The sequence below is a fragment of the Nyctereutes procyonoides genome, unplaced genomic scaffold, assembly GCF_905146905.1.
Source record: "Nyctereutes procyonoides isolate TBG_1078 unplaced genomic scaffold, NYPRO_anot_genome, whole genome shotgun sequence".
Taxonomy (NCBI): domain Eukaryota; kingdom Metazoa; phylum Chordata; class Mammalia; order Carnivora; family Canidae; genus Nyctereutes; species Nyctereutes procyonoides.
The window spans coordinates 94,290,386-94,308,892 of NW_026575125.1; the positions used below are offsets into that span (position 1 = coordinate 94,290,386).

The window sequence follows — 18,507 nt, forward strand, 5'->3', positions numbered from 1 at the left end:
ATTTTAATAACACACAGTACAAAGTTCTAAGGGGACAAAAGAACACATATGAAAACAAATCTTTCTCCAACCCCTGCCCACAGTCACCTAGTTCCCCTCCATAAACAATCAAAATTACCCATTTATTGTGAATACTCCCAGAGAAATTCTACGTATATGCAAGCACATATATATGTAGCTCTATTAAAAACTACACGTCAGGGTGCCTGGGTGGCTCAGTTGGTTAAGCATCTGCCTTCGGCTCAGGTCATGATCACAGGGTCTTGGGACCAAGCTCCACATCAGGCTTCTTGTTCAGCAGGGAGCCTGCTTCTCCTTCTCCCCCCTACTTGTGCTGTCTCTCTCTCTCTCTCTCTCTCTCTCTCTCTCTCTCTCTCTCCTTCAAATAAATAAATAAAATCTTTATTTTTTTGTCTATATTTTTTATTGGAGTTCGATATGCCAACATATAGCATAACACCCAGTGCTCATCCCGTCAACTGCCCCCTCAGTGTCCATCACCCAGTCACCCCAACCCCCTGCCCACCTCCCCTACCACTACCCTTTGTTCATTTCCCAGAGTTAGATGTCTCTCATGTTCTGTCACCCTCACTGATATTTCCCACTCCTTTTCCCCCCTTTCTCCTTTATTCCCTTTCACTATTTTTTATATTCCCCAAATGAATGAGACCATATAATGTTTGTCCTTCTCCAACTGACTTATTTCACTCAGCATAATACCCTGCAGTCCCATTCACGTTGAAGCAAATAGTGGGTATTCGTTGTTTCTAATGGCTGAGGAATATTTCATTGTATACATATACCACGTCTTCATTATCCATTCAACTTTTGATGGACACCGAGGCTCCTTCCTAAAATCTTTAAAAAAAAAAAACTACACATCAAGTATAGTGTGCTAGACATCAGGTTTTAAATTGGAGGTTATGACCTAATAGTGGTTATGAAATAAATTTGCTGGATCACAATTAGCACTACAAAGACATGAAATAAAATGGAATAAAAAATGTCAGAGTATGTTGTTCATAGTAAGGGTAGGTATTGTCTTGTAAAATTTTTGTTGCTAATTTTTATTTTTATTTATACATTCATTATGAACTGGGTCACAATGTAAAAAGTATTTTTTTTCTGAGTCACAAACAAAAAAGCCACTGCTACACACAATGATTCAAACCCTGTGGCTTTTGTTTAATGATGTATGTTGAAGATCATTCTACTTCAATACACAGCTATCTCATTTTGTTCATGTTAAATTTATTAAAAATAAAAAAATATTTCAGATATCTACAAAAGGGTATAAAAAGCAATACTATAACACCCATGTACCCCCACCACATAGTTTAAGAAATAAAATGCTACAAATAAACAAATATGGCATCAATAGAGTTGAAATAGCTCTATGCAATTCTTCCTAAACCGTTCCACTTCTCCTCCCATCATGTATATCTCTTTCTTTGTATGGCTGCAGAGTATTCCACTGTATAACTGTACCATAAATTATTCAAGGAGCCTTCTAATCATGAACATTTTCATCGATATCCTTGAATTTTTGATATTTCAAACAATACTACTATAAACGTCCTCATACCTATCACTGCATACTCATTCAATACCTGTAGGATAAATTCTGCCAAGTAAAACTGCTGAGTCAAAGGAGGTAGACTTTTTGCTAGATTTTGTCAAATTTCCTCTCATAGAGACTGTATCTATATTTCTGTAATCAACATTTCATACACACTTATCAACAAAGTATATTACCAACTTATTATTATCAATGTGATAGGTGATAAATGATAACTTATATTTCTATTAAGCATTTCTCTTAGAAGTAAGGTAAACATTTTTCATATGTTCAAGAACCATTCTCATTTATTTTCTATGGGCTCTATCAGTTGTTTTTCATCATATTGTTGGGGCTTTTTTCTTATTGAGTGCAAGTCCTTTTAATATAAGAGGAAATTAACTCTTTGTTTCTGGATGCTACAAATGTAGCATGGCAACATTTTTGTTGACAGCTGTTTTCCTGTGCTATATCTAGAAAAACGTCTCCTACTCTGAAGTCAGGAAAAAAATTCTCCCATATTTCCTTCTAGTAACTATCTCCACTTTTAAATTTCAATTCACCTAGAATTCATTTCAGTGTAGGGAGAGGTAGAAAACCAATATTATTGTTGTGTAGATAGCTACTCAATTGATCTAACACCTTTTTAAAATAATTCATGTTTTCCCTTTTAACGACATGCCATGATTAACATATTTATATTCCTATCTGTATTTGGGTCCATTTCTTGGTTTCCTCTTCCATTCTAATACCTTCTTTATTCACCTACTAGCATCACACTAGTATAATTAAAATGAATTTAAATACATTTTAATAACTGGCAAACTTACTATCACAACATTATTTTTCCCCAAATATTTTCAGTGTTCTCAGATTTTTTTTTTCCATTTGAACATTAGAGCCAAAAAGTCAGTGTTTTTACAAGGCCAATTGATAATTTTATTGGAGGCATGTTAGAATTACAGATTTAGGGAGAATTTGATGATGCTGAGATTTACTATCCAAGAATAGGGTATATCTTTCCGTTTATATGTTTCCATGTTCCTCGATATCATTGTAGTGTATGTGTGTACGTGCATGTGTGTAGTCTTTACTTTTTAATAGTTTGTTCCTGACACTTTTATTATTATTATTATTTATGATAGTCACAGAGAGAGAGAGAGAGAGAGAGAGAGAGAGAGAGGCAGAGACGCAGGCAGAGGGAGAAGCAGGCTCCATGCACCGGGAGCCCGACGCGGGATTCGATCCCGGGTCTCCAAGATCGCGCCCTGGGCCAAAGGCAGGCGCCAAACCACTGCGCCACCCAGGGATCCCTGTTCCTGGCACTTTGACTGTCACCATTACATTGTAAGTTAAACTAATAATTTATTCAACTATATTTTCTAATTGGTTGTGGTCTATATAGAGAAAAAAATATTAATTCGGTGTGCTAATGTTGCACCAAATTAGTTTACTGAATTCTTATTGTTTGTATTCATTTGTTTGCTTTCTTAAGATTTTTGTAAACATAGTCATATAATCTACAAGTAATTTACTTCATTGCTTTTTTTTAAAGTTTTTTATCTTTTTTTTTAAAAGATTTTATTTATTTATTCATTAGAGACACACACAGGGAGAGAGAGAGGCGCAGAGACACAGGCAGAGAGAGAAACAGGCGCCACACAGGGAGCCCGATGCAGGACTCGATCCCCTGTCCCCTGGATCACGCCATTCGCCAAAGGTGGCGCTAAACCGCTGAGCCACCAGAGCTGCCCTACTTCACTGCTTTTAATTGTCTTCCTCTTATAATACAATTTTCTAATGGTGACAGTTGCAACCTTCATAATAAGTTTACAGTAGTTGGTGAAAGTGGACATTCTTGTTTTGTTCTTGACTCTAATAGAAATCCTTCTAGTGCTTCCTCACTTAGAAAATTGGGTTTTATGATTTTGCATGACATCTTGTTACAGAATTATATATATTTAATTATAAATAATTATGTTTATTTATGTATATGATTATATAGTTCTGTTATATATGCTACTATAATTATGCTTATAATGCAGTATAAATTATAATTATATAATACATAACTATAATGTAATAATTATGATAGAATATATAATAGAATTATATCTAAGAAATTAGATTTATATAAATACATAGGTATATTTAAATAAGAATATCAAAAATTGATGATCAGCAGTATAGTATAGTATTTAAATGCAAAGGTTTAGAATCAGACTGCCTGGGTTTGAGCCTGGCTTTGCCACTTACAAGCAAAATGATTTTACTTTGTTGTACCTCAGTTTCTACATATATAAATGCAATCATTATTAGTACCTAAGTCATGGAGCAGTTGTGAGAATTAAACTCATTAATATCTGTAAAACACCTAGAATGGTGTCTGCAGAGAGTAAATATGTGTTTACTATTAAATACAACTCTGGATTTTATTAAATGTCTTTAGCATCTAAGCAATTTTTCATATGGTTTATCTATTCATATAGTAAATTAGATTAACAGATTTCTTCTTTTTTAAAAGATTTTATTTATTTATTCATGAGAGACACAGAAAGAGAGAGAGAGGCAGAGACCTAGGTAGAGGGAAAAGCAGGCTTCATGCAAGGCCAGAGCCCGATGTGGGACTCAATCACGGATCCCGGGATCACACCCTGAGCCAAAGGCAGACACTCAACCGCTGAGCCACCCAGGTGTCCCAGAGTAACAGATTTCTTAAGAGTGAACCATCCTTGCATTTCTAGTGTGAATTGCACTCAGTTATAGTGTATTATTCTTTTACTCTATCGCTGGACTTTGTTTGCCAGTATTTTATTTAAGAAGTTTGCATCAATATTCACAAGTACAATTGGTTTGTAGACATATTTCAGGATTTCTTTTTCTGCTGTAGATCTAAAAGCTTTCTTGCTTCCAAAATTTTTTTTAAAGATTTGGAAGCTTTCACTTGTGTTATGCTCTGAAAATATTTAAGGAGCATTGAAATGATATGTTCCTTAAAAGATTGGCAGATTTTGCTGATGAAACTAATTTGGCTCCTTGTTTTGGTTTGAGTAGTTCTTTGGCAATTTTATTTCTGTCATATAAATTAGAAAGTTCAGATTTTCTCTATCTTCTAGGGCCAGTTTTGGGCATTTATATTTTTCCTACAAAATCATCCACCCCACTGAGGTTTTCAAGTGTATCTTCAAAGAGGTACACAAAGTAGTTTCTTAGGAGTTGTTCAATTTCTTCTTTATCTGTAGTTATTATGACATGCTTATTTTTTATCTCCTCTCCTTTTCTTGACTATCTATTTAATTGCCCCCCCATGAAATGACTTTCAGATTTATTCATTAGTTCTAGATTTTTAATAAAATATAACCAGAAAAATCAGTTCAACTAACAAATCAGGAAATATCATTAGAGAAAAAGGAGATAATAAAAGGTTCAATTCCAGAATCAATAAGTGACATGTAATTTTAAACAGTTTCATTTTTTTTACTTTTCATCAAAAAATTGGGAAAATATTTTTAAGTCTTTTTTTAAAAAAAGACTTTATTTATTTATTCAAGAGAGACACAGAGAGAGAGAGAGGTAGAAACATAGTCAGAGGGAGAAGCAGGCTCCATGCAGGAAGCCCAATATGGGACTCGATCCCGGAACTCCAGGATCATGCCCTGAGTCAAAGGCAGACGCTTAACTGCTGAGCCGCCCAGGCATCCCTGCAAAAATATTTTAAAGTAAATCATCTAGTATGAGTGAAAGAACAATGAAACTGCTACTTTCATGCTTTGCTAATAGGGAGCATGAATTCAGAAATAATTTTATAATTTGTATCTTGGATCTTAACGTAAATGTTATCAAACCCAATTCTTTTCTTTTTTAAGGTTTTATTTATTTATTTGAGACAAAGAGAGGGCACAAGTGGTGGGAAAAGGCAGAGAGAGATGGAGAAGCAGACTCCCCAATGAGCAGGAAGTCTAATATAGGGCTCCATCCCAGGACCCGGAGATCATGACCTGAGCTGAAGGCAGATGCTTAAGCAACTGAGCCACCCAGGCACCCCCAATTATTTTCTCTGTAGAAATCATAAGGAATCAGAACCAGACCATAGCTTTGATCACAAAGATATCTATTGTAACGTTTTTATAGTAGTGAAATACTAGAAATGCTAATATCCAAAAATAAGGTACAGTTAACAAGGAGCATTGGCTTCAATTAAATTTAGCCGCTGAATTCAAATCTACTGTCAGCCTGTTCTTTGCAGCTTTGAAGCCAGGCACTGATTGCTCCTCTCTATCTGCAAAAGTCCTAGATGGCATCTTCTTCCAATAGAACATTGTTTTGTCTACATTAAAAATCTGTTGTTTAGTGTAGTTGTCTTCATTGATGTTCTCAGCCAAATCTTCTGGATACCTTGCTGAGGCTTCTACATCAGCACCTGCTGCTTCCCCTTGCACTCTTATGCTATGGAGATGGCTTCTTTCCTTACCTCATGAAACACCCACTGCCACCTCCAAACTTTTTTTTCCATTTTCTTACCTCTCAGCCTTCATAGAATTGAAGGGAGTTAAGGCCTTCCTCTAGATTAGGTCCTGGCTTAAGGGAATGTTGTGATTGTTTTGATCTTGTATCTAGACCACTCAAACTTTCTCCCTAATAGCAATAAGGCTATTTTGCTTTCTTATCATTTATGTGTTCACTGGAGTAGCACTTTTCATTTGTTTCAAGAACTTTTCCTTTACATTCACAACTTGGCTAACTGGTACAAGAGGCCTAGCTTTCAGCCTATCTCAGCTTTCAACATGCCTTCTTCACTAAGTCTAAACATTTCTTACTTTTCATTTAAATGAGAAACATGATACTTTACCTATCACTTAAACATTTACAGGCTGTTGTACATTATTAATTGTGCTAATTTCAGTATTGTTGTATCTTGAGGTATAGGGTAGCTGGAAGAGAAGGAGAAAGATGGGGGACTGGGCAGTCAGTGGAGCAGTCAGAAGACACAACATTTCTTGATTAAGTTCACCATCTTATATGGGCATGGTTTGTGGTGCCCCAAAACAATTACAATCAAAGGTCGCTGATTATAGACCACTATCACAAATATAATGAAAAAGTTTGAAATTTTGCACCAAAATGTGACACAGAGATACAAAGTTAGGAATGCTATTTAAAAAATGGTGCTATTTGCTTCAATGTGGATGGCACTGGAGGATATTATGCTGAGTGAAATAAGTCAATCGGAAAAGGACAAACATTATATGGTCTCATTCATTTGGGGAATATAAAAATTAGTGAAAGGGAATAAAGGGAAAGGAGAGAAAATGAGTGAAAATATCCATGAGGGTGACAAAACATGAGAGACTCTTAACTCTGGGAAACGAACAAGGGGTAGTAAAAAGGGAGGTGGGCTGGGGGTTGGGGTGACTGGGTGATGGGCACCAAGAGGGGCACTTGGTGGGATGAGCACTGGGTGTTATGCTAATTGTTGGCAAATTGAACTCCAATAATAAAATAAATAAATAAATAAATAAATAAATAAATAAATAAATAAATAAGAAAAAGAAAAAATGGTGCTGATAGACCTGTTCAAAGTAGGGTTGCCACAAACTTTCAATTCATACCAAACACAGTATCTGTAAAGCACAATAAAACAAGGTATGCCTGTACTGTCATTTATTCCTAGTGAGTATATGCTCAACCATATTTTTTCTTATATTTTCTAACCTCTTAAAAAATCTATTGGGGCACCTGGGTGGCTCAGGTGGTTAGTGTCCACCTCTTGATCTCACCTCAGGTATTCATCTCAGGGTCATGAGTTCAAGCCCCACATTGGGCTCCATGCTGTGCATGAAGCCTACTCAAATTTTTTTTTTAAAAAATCTATTGATAAGCTAATTCTGTAAGTACATTAACTCATTTCGGCTTCTTTCACATTATTTAATGTACTAAAGAAATAAGTGGTTAAACATATCAAGATCAATTATAAAGACTAAAAAATAATTCTAATTTATTTTAATGTCTACATTATTCATACTATATTTCACTTCTTTTATATTCAAGTTTGATTTCATGTAACTATATCCATGACGAACACCACATGTATACATTCCATACATTTAGATTTATTACTTGTATGTAGATACTCATATACTAATTCAAAAGTTAAATACATTTTCAGGCAGTTTACTTTAGAATTGGGGACACTATAATGCTGTTGATAACTATATCTTTATCTATCTACCATCCATCCGTCTTCCTACATATACTTCCATAAGTCATAAAGTATAGATGATTGAATTTGATCACTTAAAAAAATAGAGCTCTACATCTACATACACAGACACATCCTATAAACCTATTTCAAAAGGCAAATGACAAACTAAGAAACATGCATAATATGTGACACCAAGGATTTTTAACCTTCATATATGAAGTGTTCTTGAAAAATAGTAAGAAATATAAACATTCAGATAGAAAAATGGGTGAAGGATGTCAACAGACATTTCAGAGCAAAGGAAATGCAAATTGTCCATTAACATATAAAAAGATGCCCAAGATCACTCATAAATAAAATGCAAAATAATAGCACAAAAAGACACCATATTTCATCTAGCAGATTGGATATTAGAAATCGTTTTCATCATCATTGTCAGTGTTGATAAGGATATGGGAAAACTGGTGCATTAGCAGGAAGATAAATTGGTTAAGGGGTAAATTTAGTAATATCTATAAAAAATGCTAAATGTACATATCCCTGCCCCATCATTTCTGCTTCTAAGAAATTATCCAACAGGTGTGCAAAAAGATGTATACAAAGATGTTAAGTACAGCGCTGTTTTTAATAAAGTGTTGGAAACCTATATATCTGCAAATAAGGGAACTAATTAAATACAAAAATGGCACAGTAGCAGAATACTACACAACCATTCAAGAGCAAGACAGATCCATACTACAAATATAGGCGAATGTCTGAGATAGAATAGTAACTAGAAGAGGTTAATTAGACTTTCTATAGGATTTTCTCCTATGATGCACAGTACACTGTTAACACTACCTCTCAAGAGTGGCACCTGAAGGGTGAAAGGGAGAAAGGTTTTTCACTTTAAACCTGTTTTTACTGTTTTAATTTTTAAGCCACCAGCTGATAGTACTTTAATACAAAAAAATACTAGTGAAAATAGCCTACAAAAAAAGAAAATGTGAGCTTATTCTATTAAACTTTATAATGGCTTGAATTTCCATAAAATCAAAATTGTTTTCAATTGTAAGAGTATCACAGTTACCACAGAAGTGTCTCACCCACACATAAAGTAATCTCAATGACTTACACACTTCCTCTGATCATGTAACATCTCCAAAGGAGCCATTACAAAGTCAACTGCACTGTCTTATACATGCCTAATGGGTCCACCAGAGCCATTAGGATGTCAGTTATATGGCAGGGCTCCTGCCAAAGCTATTACCAAGCCATTGCATTGTTTCACACACTTCCTTTGACATTCAGATGGTTCCCAAGGAACTGTTATCATTGCTATGGAAGTGTCCTGTATAACTTACGTTACCAGGGGAAAACAAAAAAGCAAAGGAAAGAAATGCAAAACAAATAAACAAATTCCCTCCATTAAATGTACACGAATGGCCCCACATGGTCAAATATCAGAAGGAATGACTCCTCATTTGGGTATAACTATTACATGTCATTCAAGAAACCCAGGTGTTAGGCTAGCTATTTTTTCACAACTCCTACTGTTCCAATGAAGCAATTTAGGTTCTGAGAAGAACATATGCATGGCTATGATGGTATGGTGTTTATTGGTAGCACATGGTATATTGCCAGGTTTCTGTGGTATGCAGCACAGAAACAATAGGGAACAGTACTGACGGATTTTTTGGCTATTATGGGGTTATATCAGATAATCCTTTACCTGTAAAGTTCCTGAGCAGCATATAGGGAGCTCCGCTGCCCAACAATCATGGAAATCAACAGGGCTTCTGGGTAATTGAAATCCCAGCTCTACTTTAAGGGGCTACTACAATGTCAACAAGGAAAACAATAGTATAAGTTAACCTTCAGCCAGGTCTGAAGTACTTCACTGAATTTCTTCTCACAGTCTTCTATTCTTGGCAGAACAAGATTGTTGACTAATGAAATGATGCACTGTTTAAGGTAAGATGAGTGTACGGCATTTTATCCAGATTGAAATGAGGAGAAAGTAGGCTGAACTTTGTTTGGCTAGAGTGTCCTGGGACAATAGAGGTTTCAGAAGTCACATGGCAGGTCTGACTAATCCTTGCTAAGAGAGCCTTTACCTGGTAGCACTTACCCCACAATACATACATAACAAATTCTTCCTGAGTGATAGATAATCACCACAAGTAACATTTACTGTGCATTTAACATATGACAGGTGCACTGTGAAGAGCAATATATTCATTTTCTCATTTAATCCTCACACACACACAAACTCCATAGGTAATGTCTCCACTTGACAGACAAGTAAACTGAGGCTTAAAGAGCTTTAGTTACCTGTTCAAGGACACACAGCAGGTAAATGGCTAAACCAGGGCACAAATCTAGGTCTATCTTATACTGTAGATCATGTTCTTAACCACACACTTTACAGAGAGCATGGTTTATCTAGATTGCATTAATATAACCATTTTACTCCAACTAATGGTTTGAGATCACTTGTGTTCCCATGGCAAGCACACATGTCTTTATCACAGTACTAACTGGATTGTATTAAAATTAGCTCCTTCTCCTAATAGACCTCTTTGGTTATATGTGCCCACTTGACTCTGACAGCCCTGCATTAAGAACTGCTCCAAGAATCCAATGGCTGGGTTCCCACAAAGCAACATTTGTATTACTGACCTCATTCCCTGAGTGCAGCTGATGGGACCAGTAGTAGACATCTGACTCAAGCTGGGAAAATTATTCTGTTCACTTGGAATTTAGAAATGGTACTGTAAAATATTGGGTTAATTTCAACTACTTTCCTGAACAAAAGAAATATAAACTGAGCAATTGTATGAGGTTTTGGGTCTGCCTTGAAAATGGAGACTTAGAGAATGTCAACTTGCAGGGTAAGACTATAGGAACTGGATTCAGAAGCAAGAGGGCAAAGTCTAGGCAATTCTTCTGGTCTGATTCCTTCTTGCTATCTAGCCACTCTCTCGCCCTGGTCCCAAGAAGGATTCTCCTGCCCTTTTAAGGAAATGTGGTTTTTTTGTTTGAGCTATCTCAAATTTATTTCTGTTAAATGCAATAACAGTAATAAATAATAATGAATAATCCTAATAGGGCATCAATTACTCCCTTTAAACTGTATATTCTTTGAGGTTGTGGATTGTATACTGGTCATCTTTTATATATCCCCAGTCTCCAGTACAGAGCCTAGTAGCAAGTAGGTGCTCAATAAATATTGTTTGCATAACAATATCATTATAAAAAAGAATATAGCTATACATAATTTTTTTTCCAATTTACAGATCTTCCTCAACTTACAATGGGGTTATGGCCTGATAAATCCATCGTAAGTTGAATACATTGAAAATAAAAAATGCATGTAATGCACCTAACCTACGGAACACCATAGCTTAGCTTAGACTACCTTAAACACACTCAGAACACGCACATTAGCCTACTGTTGGGCAGAACCATCTCAAACAAAGCCTATTTTATATAATAAAGTATTGAACATCTCATGTAATTTATGGACTACTGTACTGAAAGTGAAAAACGGAATGGTTATACGGTGCAGAATGGGTGTAAGTGTATTGGCTGTTTATCTTCGTGATCATGTGGTTGACTGGGGGCTGTGGCTGCCACTGCCCAGCATCACGAAAGGATTGTACTGCATATCACTACTCCAGGCAAAGATCAAAATTCAAATTCAAAGTACAGTTTATACTGAATGAGGATTGCTTTCTCACACCATAAAGTCAAAATCATTTAAATCGAACCATGGTAAGTCAGGGACCATCTGTATACTTTATTAGCTACAGGTTCAAAATGCTTTTTCTCTGTTTCTCTCCATTTGGCTTCTTGGATATGCAATTTAATTTTCACTTTTTCTAATCCAACTGTTTCATTTAGGCCCATATGTGAAAAACACATTCTTGGAAACTGATTATCCAAATGTAGCTGCCCATGTAGTTTATTCCTCCACTCTAAGGCATAGTCAAGTGTAATTATGAAGGGCACCCTAATCAGGGAGGTTGATGCTTAAGTAGGACTGCCGAATCCTTCTTAGAAATGCCCATTGGATCACTTCTCAGAGGCAGAGTTGTGTGTAAGATGAACGGAGGTTTGACCCACTAGCACTTCTATCCTTTGTAAGATCTACAAAAATATACTCTCAGTTTTATTTTTTTTGCTCAGAGCACTGTTGGTAGTAAGGTGAAATGGGAATGATGAAGGAGTAAAATGAATAAAGCAGTATGTCAAAATGATATTGATGTCAAAGTGTCCTAATCATAGGCCTCAGGATGAAGCAAACTTGAGTAAATCTGTAGTTTTCCTAAAAGGACCATTAAAACATCAAGAGACAACAAAGGGTTTACTTAGGATACATTTAAGGGAATGGAAACAAACTCCATTAGTGTTCTGATTGCCCTGGGAAAGCTAAGAAATCTGGATTCCCTTCTGTTACCCAATGTTCACCCTGCCCTATACTTCAAATGGCTCAGTCCAAGACTTTTAATGCTAACATGAATGGTTATTTATTTTAATCCTTCATAGGTTATAGCATGTCAGAGACTTAAATTCAATTAAGGGTAACCAAATAGAGTTTATGAAAAGGGGGAAAAATAAATATTTTGAAAGGCTTAACCCACTAATGAAATGAAAGACATGAGTTTTTTTAGGACTCATAGTTCCAATGATTTTGGAACTGTAAGTAGAAAATCCAAGTCATAATCTAGGATGGGTAGAATTGAAAGCACCCTTGAAATTATGTCTCAGAATCTTTCTCAGTTGAATAACTCACCCAAATAAACATTTCCCCATTTCACTTTTCTCCTTCATTTACAGGAGTAAGGCTTAAATAAATCTTAGCTGGTCCATGGTATTGTACCCACTGCCTCATCAGTAATCTCAAAATCAGAATGTATAGAAAGACAGAAACAAAAGAGTGTGTCACTGACACTAACTGAGGCATAGGGATGGGTTGGCATAGAGTTGGAGACAGTAAAATATATAAATCCTAAAAAATGTATGCCATTTTACTCTTTTCAAATATGGTATATACAAAGTCAGACTAATGAAGTAGATGCTCCGCTAGGCCTCTTTCCATGAATGGATGAGATCAATGGGAAATAAATAGCAACATTTGCACACAAACATCAAGTTCAATTCATTGAAAATAACTGTTTCTTCAAATTAATATGCTTTTAGAAAAACCATTTAAACTCTCATCTTAACTCAAACCTCCTCTGTGAGAACCTTTCGAAATGCTAAAGATCAGTCAGGCCTGATTATCATTGATTGAAAATTTTTAGGATCAAATTGGTGAAATCATACTATATGTCATAAATAAGACTCTAAATTTTATACTCTTTATTGAAAATTAGTAGTACGAGTCAGAGTAAAATGTACAGAACTCTCACTGAGAAGGAAAAAGTTGTTCAAGTTCATGATATATGTGACCCTGGGAAAGAAAGAAATGGCTATTTGGAAAATAATCAGTTGCACTTAGCTAGCTGGTTTCTGAATTGCTGTTTTAACTCTTCCTCCTATGTAAAATGTGGATAACAATAGAATCTATTTGGCAGAGTGATTATGAGGATGATATGAGATAAAGGTATTAAAAGTGTGTTTGGAAACTGTGAAGTGCTGATCGATAATAACAGTGAACATTCAAATTGCACTTGTATGTTACAAATACTATTATAAATCTTTATATGCATTAATTTATGCAATCATCACAAAACACTTATGGTAAACATCAATATTATCCTTATTTTACAGATGATGAAATTTGGGCATAGAAACTTTATATAACTTTCCCCAAGGTCACACAGCTGGGATTTAAACCTAGGTTGTCTGGCTCCACAGTCTAAACTTTTAATCACCATGCTCTACTGCCTCAAAAAGTTGACATCATTCTTGGAGGTACATATTGGACCAACACAGTTTTTCAGTAAGGATGGGTTTTTAGCAGACTAGATAATCAGTTTTCCATGGCAGCCCAACCAAATTTTGTGATACCCTATCCAGTTCCTAAAGTAAACTATAAGGAAAATAAACCTACAAGGAAAAGAAATGATGCATGTCCTTAGTCTTCCAACTCTGTTTTAGTAAATAGTATTACATGATCGAAGTAGATAGATGGATAATTAGACTGAGGGCCAAATGAAACTGAACAGTTTCATTCCTGAAAGTCCGTAACACTTCCAAGGAATAAGGCCCAGTAATATACTATAGTGGCTCACTCTGGTAAGCAGTTCTCACGGTGGGGCAGGGGGGGATAATGTGCATTTTGATAAAGCTCACTCTGATACATCTTTCCTCTGATCCCTTCCCCCAGCTACCTTCCAATTTTGAGTCATTGCCCTGTGATCAGATGTGAAGATCCCACCCTCTAAGAGTTTCATTTTCATCAAAATCATTTATAAATATTGCTTTCAGTATGTCTCAGGGGGAAAAAAAAGGCAGAGTCTAATGAGTGCAACGAAGACAAAGTAAAAAGGACATGAATGTCCCTTCACTGAAAAATGATACAATTTAAACAAAGGCTTACAGAGAAGAATGAACAACATTTCTGTCATTGAAGGTGTTATTTATAATTGATAACATGGATATAGAGGGATCCTAAACCCAAGTCAGAGCATCTGAAGGAAAAGACCAAAGCCATTTGCTAGGAGATGTTGTAAAATTATGACAGTATCATAATTAAATTAATGACTAGAATGATGCAAAAAATCATAGATAACATAGGAAATCATGAGGCCAAACCCAACCCAACTAGATTTAAAATCTACACCTCCATATTGAATCAGTGGTTCCTTATCCCACCTTAAATCTCATCTTGTCCTTGTCCCCAGCTCCTGCCTTAAGTCCTCCTCACTACCAACATACACACATGTTTTCCAGAAGGAAACAAACCAATAAGAAGCCAATGAACTAATCTTTGACAGGTCAATTTTCCAGCCCTGTGTGTTGTTTGTCATGGGAGGCGGGAGGGCAGGGATCCACTTTGTGGGGTGGGTGTCAGGGATGGAGTGATGTAAAAATAATTGGTGCTCCAATATTTGGAAACACTTACCTTGAGTAGGCCCAGCTTGAGCCTCCATGTCACAGCAAACAGGCGAGAATTTAAAACCTGTAATATCAAACATTTCACGAGTTAATCCTTATCCAACTCATCTGAGATTCCTCAATCTTTAACCCCTACCCTTCATCCAGTAGTATTTTTTAAATAGCAGATTAAATGAAATGTGATTCATCTACCACTATGTTCACTCTCTTAAAATGTGTCATTCAGTGGTTTTTAGGATTTGTACAGAGTTCTGCCACCACCATCAATGTGTAATTCCAGAGTTATTTAATCACTTCAAAAGAAACCTCATACCTAGGGTTTTGCAGGACTGGAAGGATGGTGGAAGCCCATAGAGAAACTTCTTTAATTTTAATATTTCAATGCAGTGAACTGGCTAAAACTTCGTATGTCATTGAGTGACATGAGGGACCACAAGATAGTTTGATATCGTCTACCACTCCTTTTCACATAAATTTGGTTATTACTTTTTCTGTATCACAGCTGAAGCCCAGAAAACTTTAGAGACCAGTCCAAGGTCTCATAACTTCCATCCTAATGCTCTTTCACTTACATGACTATGCATACATAGATCATCTATGTTCCCTTCTCATTTTCCATAATTCACCTCTTATGCTCTTGACCAAAGCCAGCAACGTATACAAACATACATGAAAATAAATTCTAAAAAAATCAAGACCCCAAGGATACTTGGTGATATTACAAAATGTTATAGCCTATCATTAAGGACATGATATTCTATCTGGTAGGCAAATGGTCATTCCTGATTATATAATTGTGTTCAGGGTCCCCTGTGGACTGAACCAGGCAAAGAAGGACAGAATAGAAAAAAATATAGGTATAGGGCTGTTGGCTACCTCTCTGCCACCTGAGAAAATACTAATTAGCCACTGCTAACAGAGTAGGCCTGTTGTCACGGTGATGGGACCTATGAAATTTAGACAAACAGAATGATGAAGAGCCTAGATTAAAGTGTTTCATAAGCATTAATGTGCTTTCCATGAAATGATTCCATTTTTCAGTAGGGACAGAGGAACAGAAAAAAATAAATTAACCCCTTCCCAACAAATAAAAAAGACTGTACTTTTCTGTTTCTAAAAGTTGTAAGAAAATAATATATAATTGCAATTTAATGATACTGGTATTATTACTTACTGTCTGGCAAATGGCTGAAGTTAATTTACCTTCTGAGTTTTTTTTTAATCATTTCAGTCTAACCTGGTTAATTTGAATCTGTACACTTGACAGGCTAATCTGAATTAAAATAGAAAGCACATACAGAACATGCTTGTTATACAGTCATTTATCTCATTGTTCCTATATTGATAGAAAGCCAAAATACATGAAACGAGTACTTTCTATAATAAATACCACTGGTATTGTACTGGAAAATAAAGAAGAAAATAAAAGGTGAGTAATAAATAAGACATGCACAATATCACTGATGACATGAGATTATTTTCCTGGAGGATCACCAGAAATAAAAAGCATTTTAACTATCATTATAAATAAATGTGTCTGTTTGCCAGATACTTCAGTACATGTCTTATCCACAGGAACCCACTAACCTGCATGTCTAAGCAGCAGACTTTGGGAAAGAAAATGAATCAAAGCTAAAAACTACATTCTCTCTAGGTTTTACTTAAACAGTAGAGATAGTTCTATTACCATTCTCCCCATCCGACTTCCTCTCGTGGTCCGTGTCAGTCAAGGACAATGCAGAGTTGGCCCGGCTGGACAAACAGGAACTGTGCTCTGATTTCATCCCCCTTATCCACATTCTCAGAGCGTGGTCTGGTGAGGCAGCACCTTCTGTCTCTGTGTCCACATCAGACCCCATCTCTAGCTGGTAGCCATGCCGGGAAACACTGTGCATGTCTGTCTGGTAGCCAGAGCACAGAGTATGAGGGGTTTCACAGAATTCCATCTCTGAGAAGAAACAAAGTTCAGAGAAAAAGTTTAGAAAGTTTAGGAAGAAATACCCAATAAAATTCTACTTTTTTGTCCTTATGTCCCCCTCCCCCCTTGCTAGTAATTATGTGTTTTTGCAAAGTTAGAATTCTGGCCTTTTTATTTATGGTAGCTAGGATTCTGTGCTTATTTTGCACTTCTGTGGCTTAAAATTATGCTCCTGTTGATTCTTACAAGGCTCTGGAAAAAGCATGCCCAAAATAGCTTTATAGCTACAATTTTAGGTTGCACAAAATGTAATGAAATAAGTGAGTGCAGAAGAGTATAAAGTGTAGAAAGCTGTCCTTTAAAAGATATTTCTTTTCTAGGGAGAATATATATGACCTGTAGAGCACACCTATGCTTAAAATATTAAAATTATTGGCTTTCCTATGTATTTCATACACATTAGGGTTAAGAATAAATCATTCAATGTGAAAAATCTGGGGGGGAAACAATACATTTAAATATACTTCTGTAAAGTATGTTTCCCAAAACACATTAGTCTAACCACTGAAACTATGAGTGCTTAATATCATCATTTCCCATTGTCTCCAAAGGAGTCTGAGGCCTCCTTGATGTCAATTATTGTTTCATTCATTCTTTCAACAAATACATAAAAAAATATTCAATTATATATTACACCTCAGCAGGGCTTCATGGTTTGAATTCCCCTCACTCTTTCCCCCCAAGTCTAAGATCCATATAATGTTTAGGATCTTAGAGATGATGTAATGAATCCCCTCTTTTACAGTTGAGGAAAAAAAGGTCCAGAGAGTAGTTGTCATTTGTCTGTTGCCTTTGTCAGGTAGCAACAGATCCCGTTTTCCTAAAACAGCCATCTGGGGCATGGTTTCTGCTAGACAACAGTGAAGCTCCATCTACTCACTGCATGAATATCAGGCATTCAGTCTTATAGTCAATTTTGCATTCAATTATGGTGAGGTGTCAAAAAGGGGAAAAGATGCTATAACAGTCCCTAATAAGTTAATGAAAAATGACCACATGCCAAGATATATCATCTGAAATGTCCATGTAATACTTAGATAAGGTAATCCGGGGATGTTGTACACTATATAGGATTTTCTCAGACTGACATCAGAGACAGGGTATGTCATTTGGCCGGGAAGAAGCTTAACTGAGTGCATCTAATCCTTAGCACATATCAATAAAATGCAAACCCTGAAATGAATTTAATTCATTGAATACAGAAAGTGCTAGAATTTAGATAGACTGACCATACACTGGAAAGAAGAATGCAGAATATGAATATGTGTTATAAAAATTATATTTTTGTGACATAAAATTGCCAAAAAAGGGTTCAACGAATCAAATCTTAATGCTTATTTAATAGCCTTTAGGTGTTCAGCATTGTGCTCTATGAAACAGATATTGTGAGAAGAGAAAGCTACTATAATGTATTAGGATAATTCAATTATAAATTAATTTTTTCAGGGTTATAAGTCACTGCTAAGCACATTACTTATGATTTGTGATGCATGTTTCTAAGAGTAATTCTGTTTTTCTACAAAAATTTGTCTAAATTTCAAAGGAGTAATGTTTTAAAAATAGGCATGGTTTCCACCTGTCAAACAAGTAACCTCAGAAACTGTGCTTCTCCTTGACATAAGGCTAAGGGTAAAAATCCATTTTGCCCAATATAAATCTTAGTGATCTAGAATATTGTGATCAGTTAATATTCATGCCTCTTAATTTCACAATGTTTCATTA

At 35.8% G+C, this 18,507-nt stretch overlaps 1 protein-coding gene across 3 annotated transcripts in view; it reads right to left on the bottom strand.

Annotated features, from left to right (window-relative positions):
* Window positions 1-18,507, bottom strand: part of TENM1 (teneurin transmembrane protein 1) — a 575,853-nt gene that overhangs the window by 478,234 nt on the left and 79,112 nt on the right. For all 3 annotated transcript variants that reach the window (XM_055338409.1, XM_055338410.1, XM_055338408.1), the window contains exons 2-3: window positions 16,495-16,755; window positions 14,815-14,871 (exon numbers count right to left, since the gene is read on the bottom strand). In XM_055338409.1, the coding sequence (XP_055194384.1) occupies window positions 14,815-14,871; window positions 16,495-16,755 (318 nt within the window). The remainder of the gene's footprint in view (window positions 1-14,814; window positions 14,872-16,494; window positions 16,756-18,507) is intronic.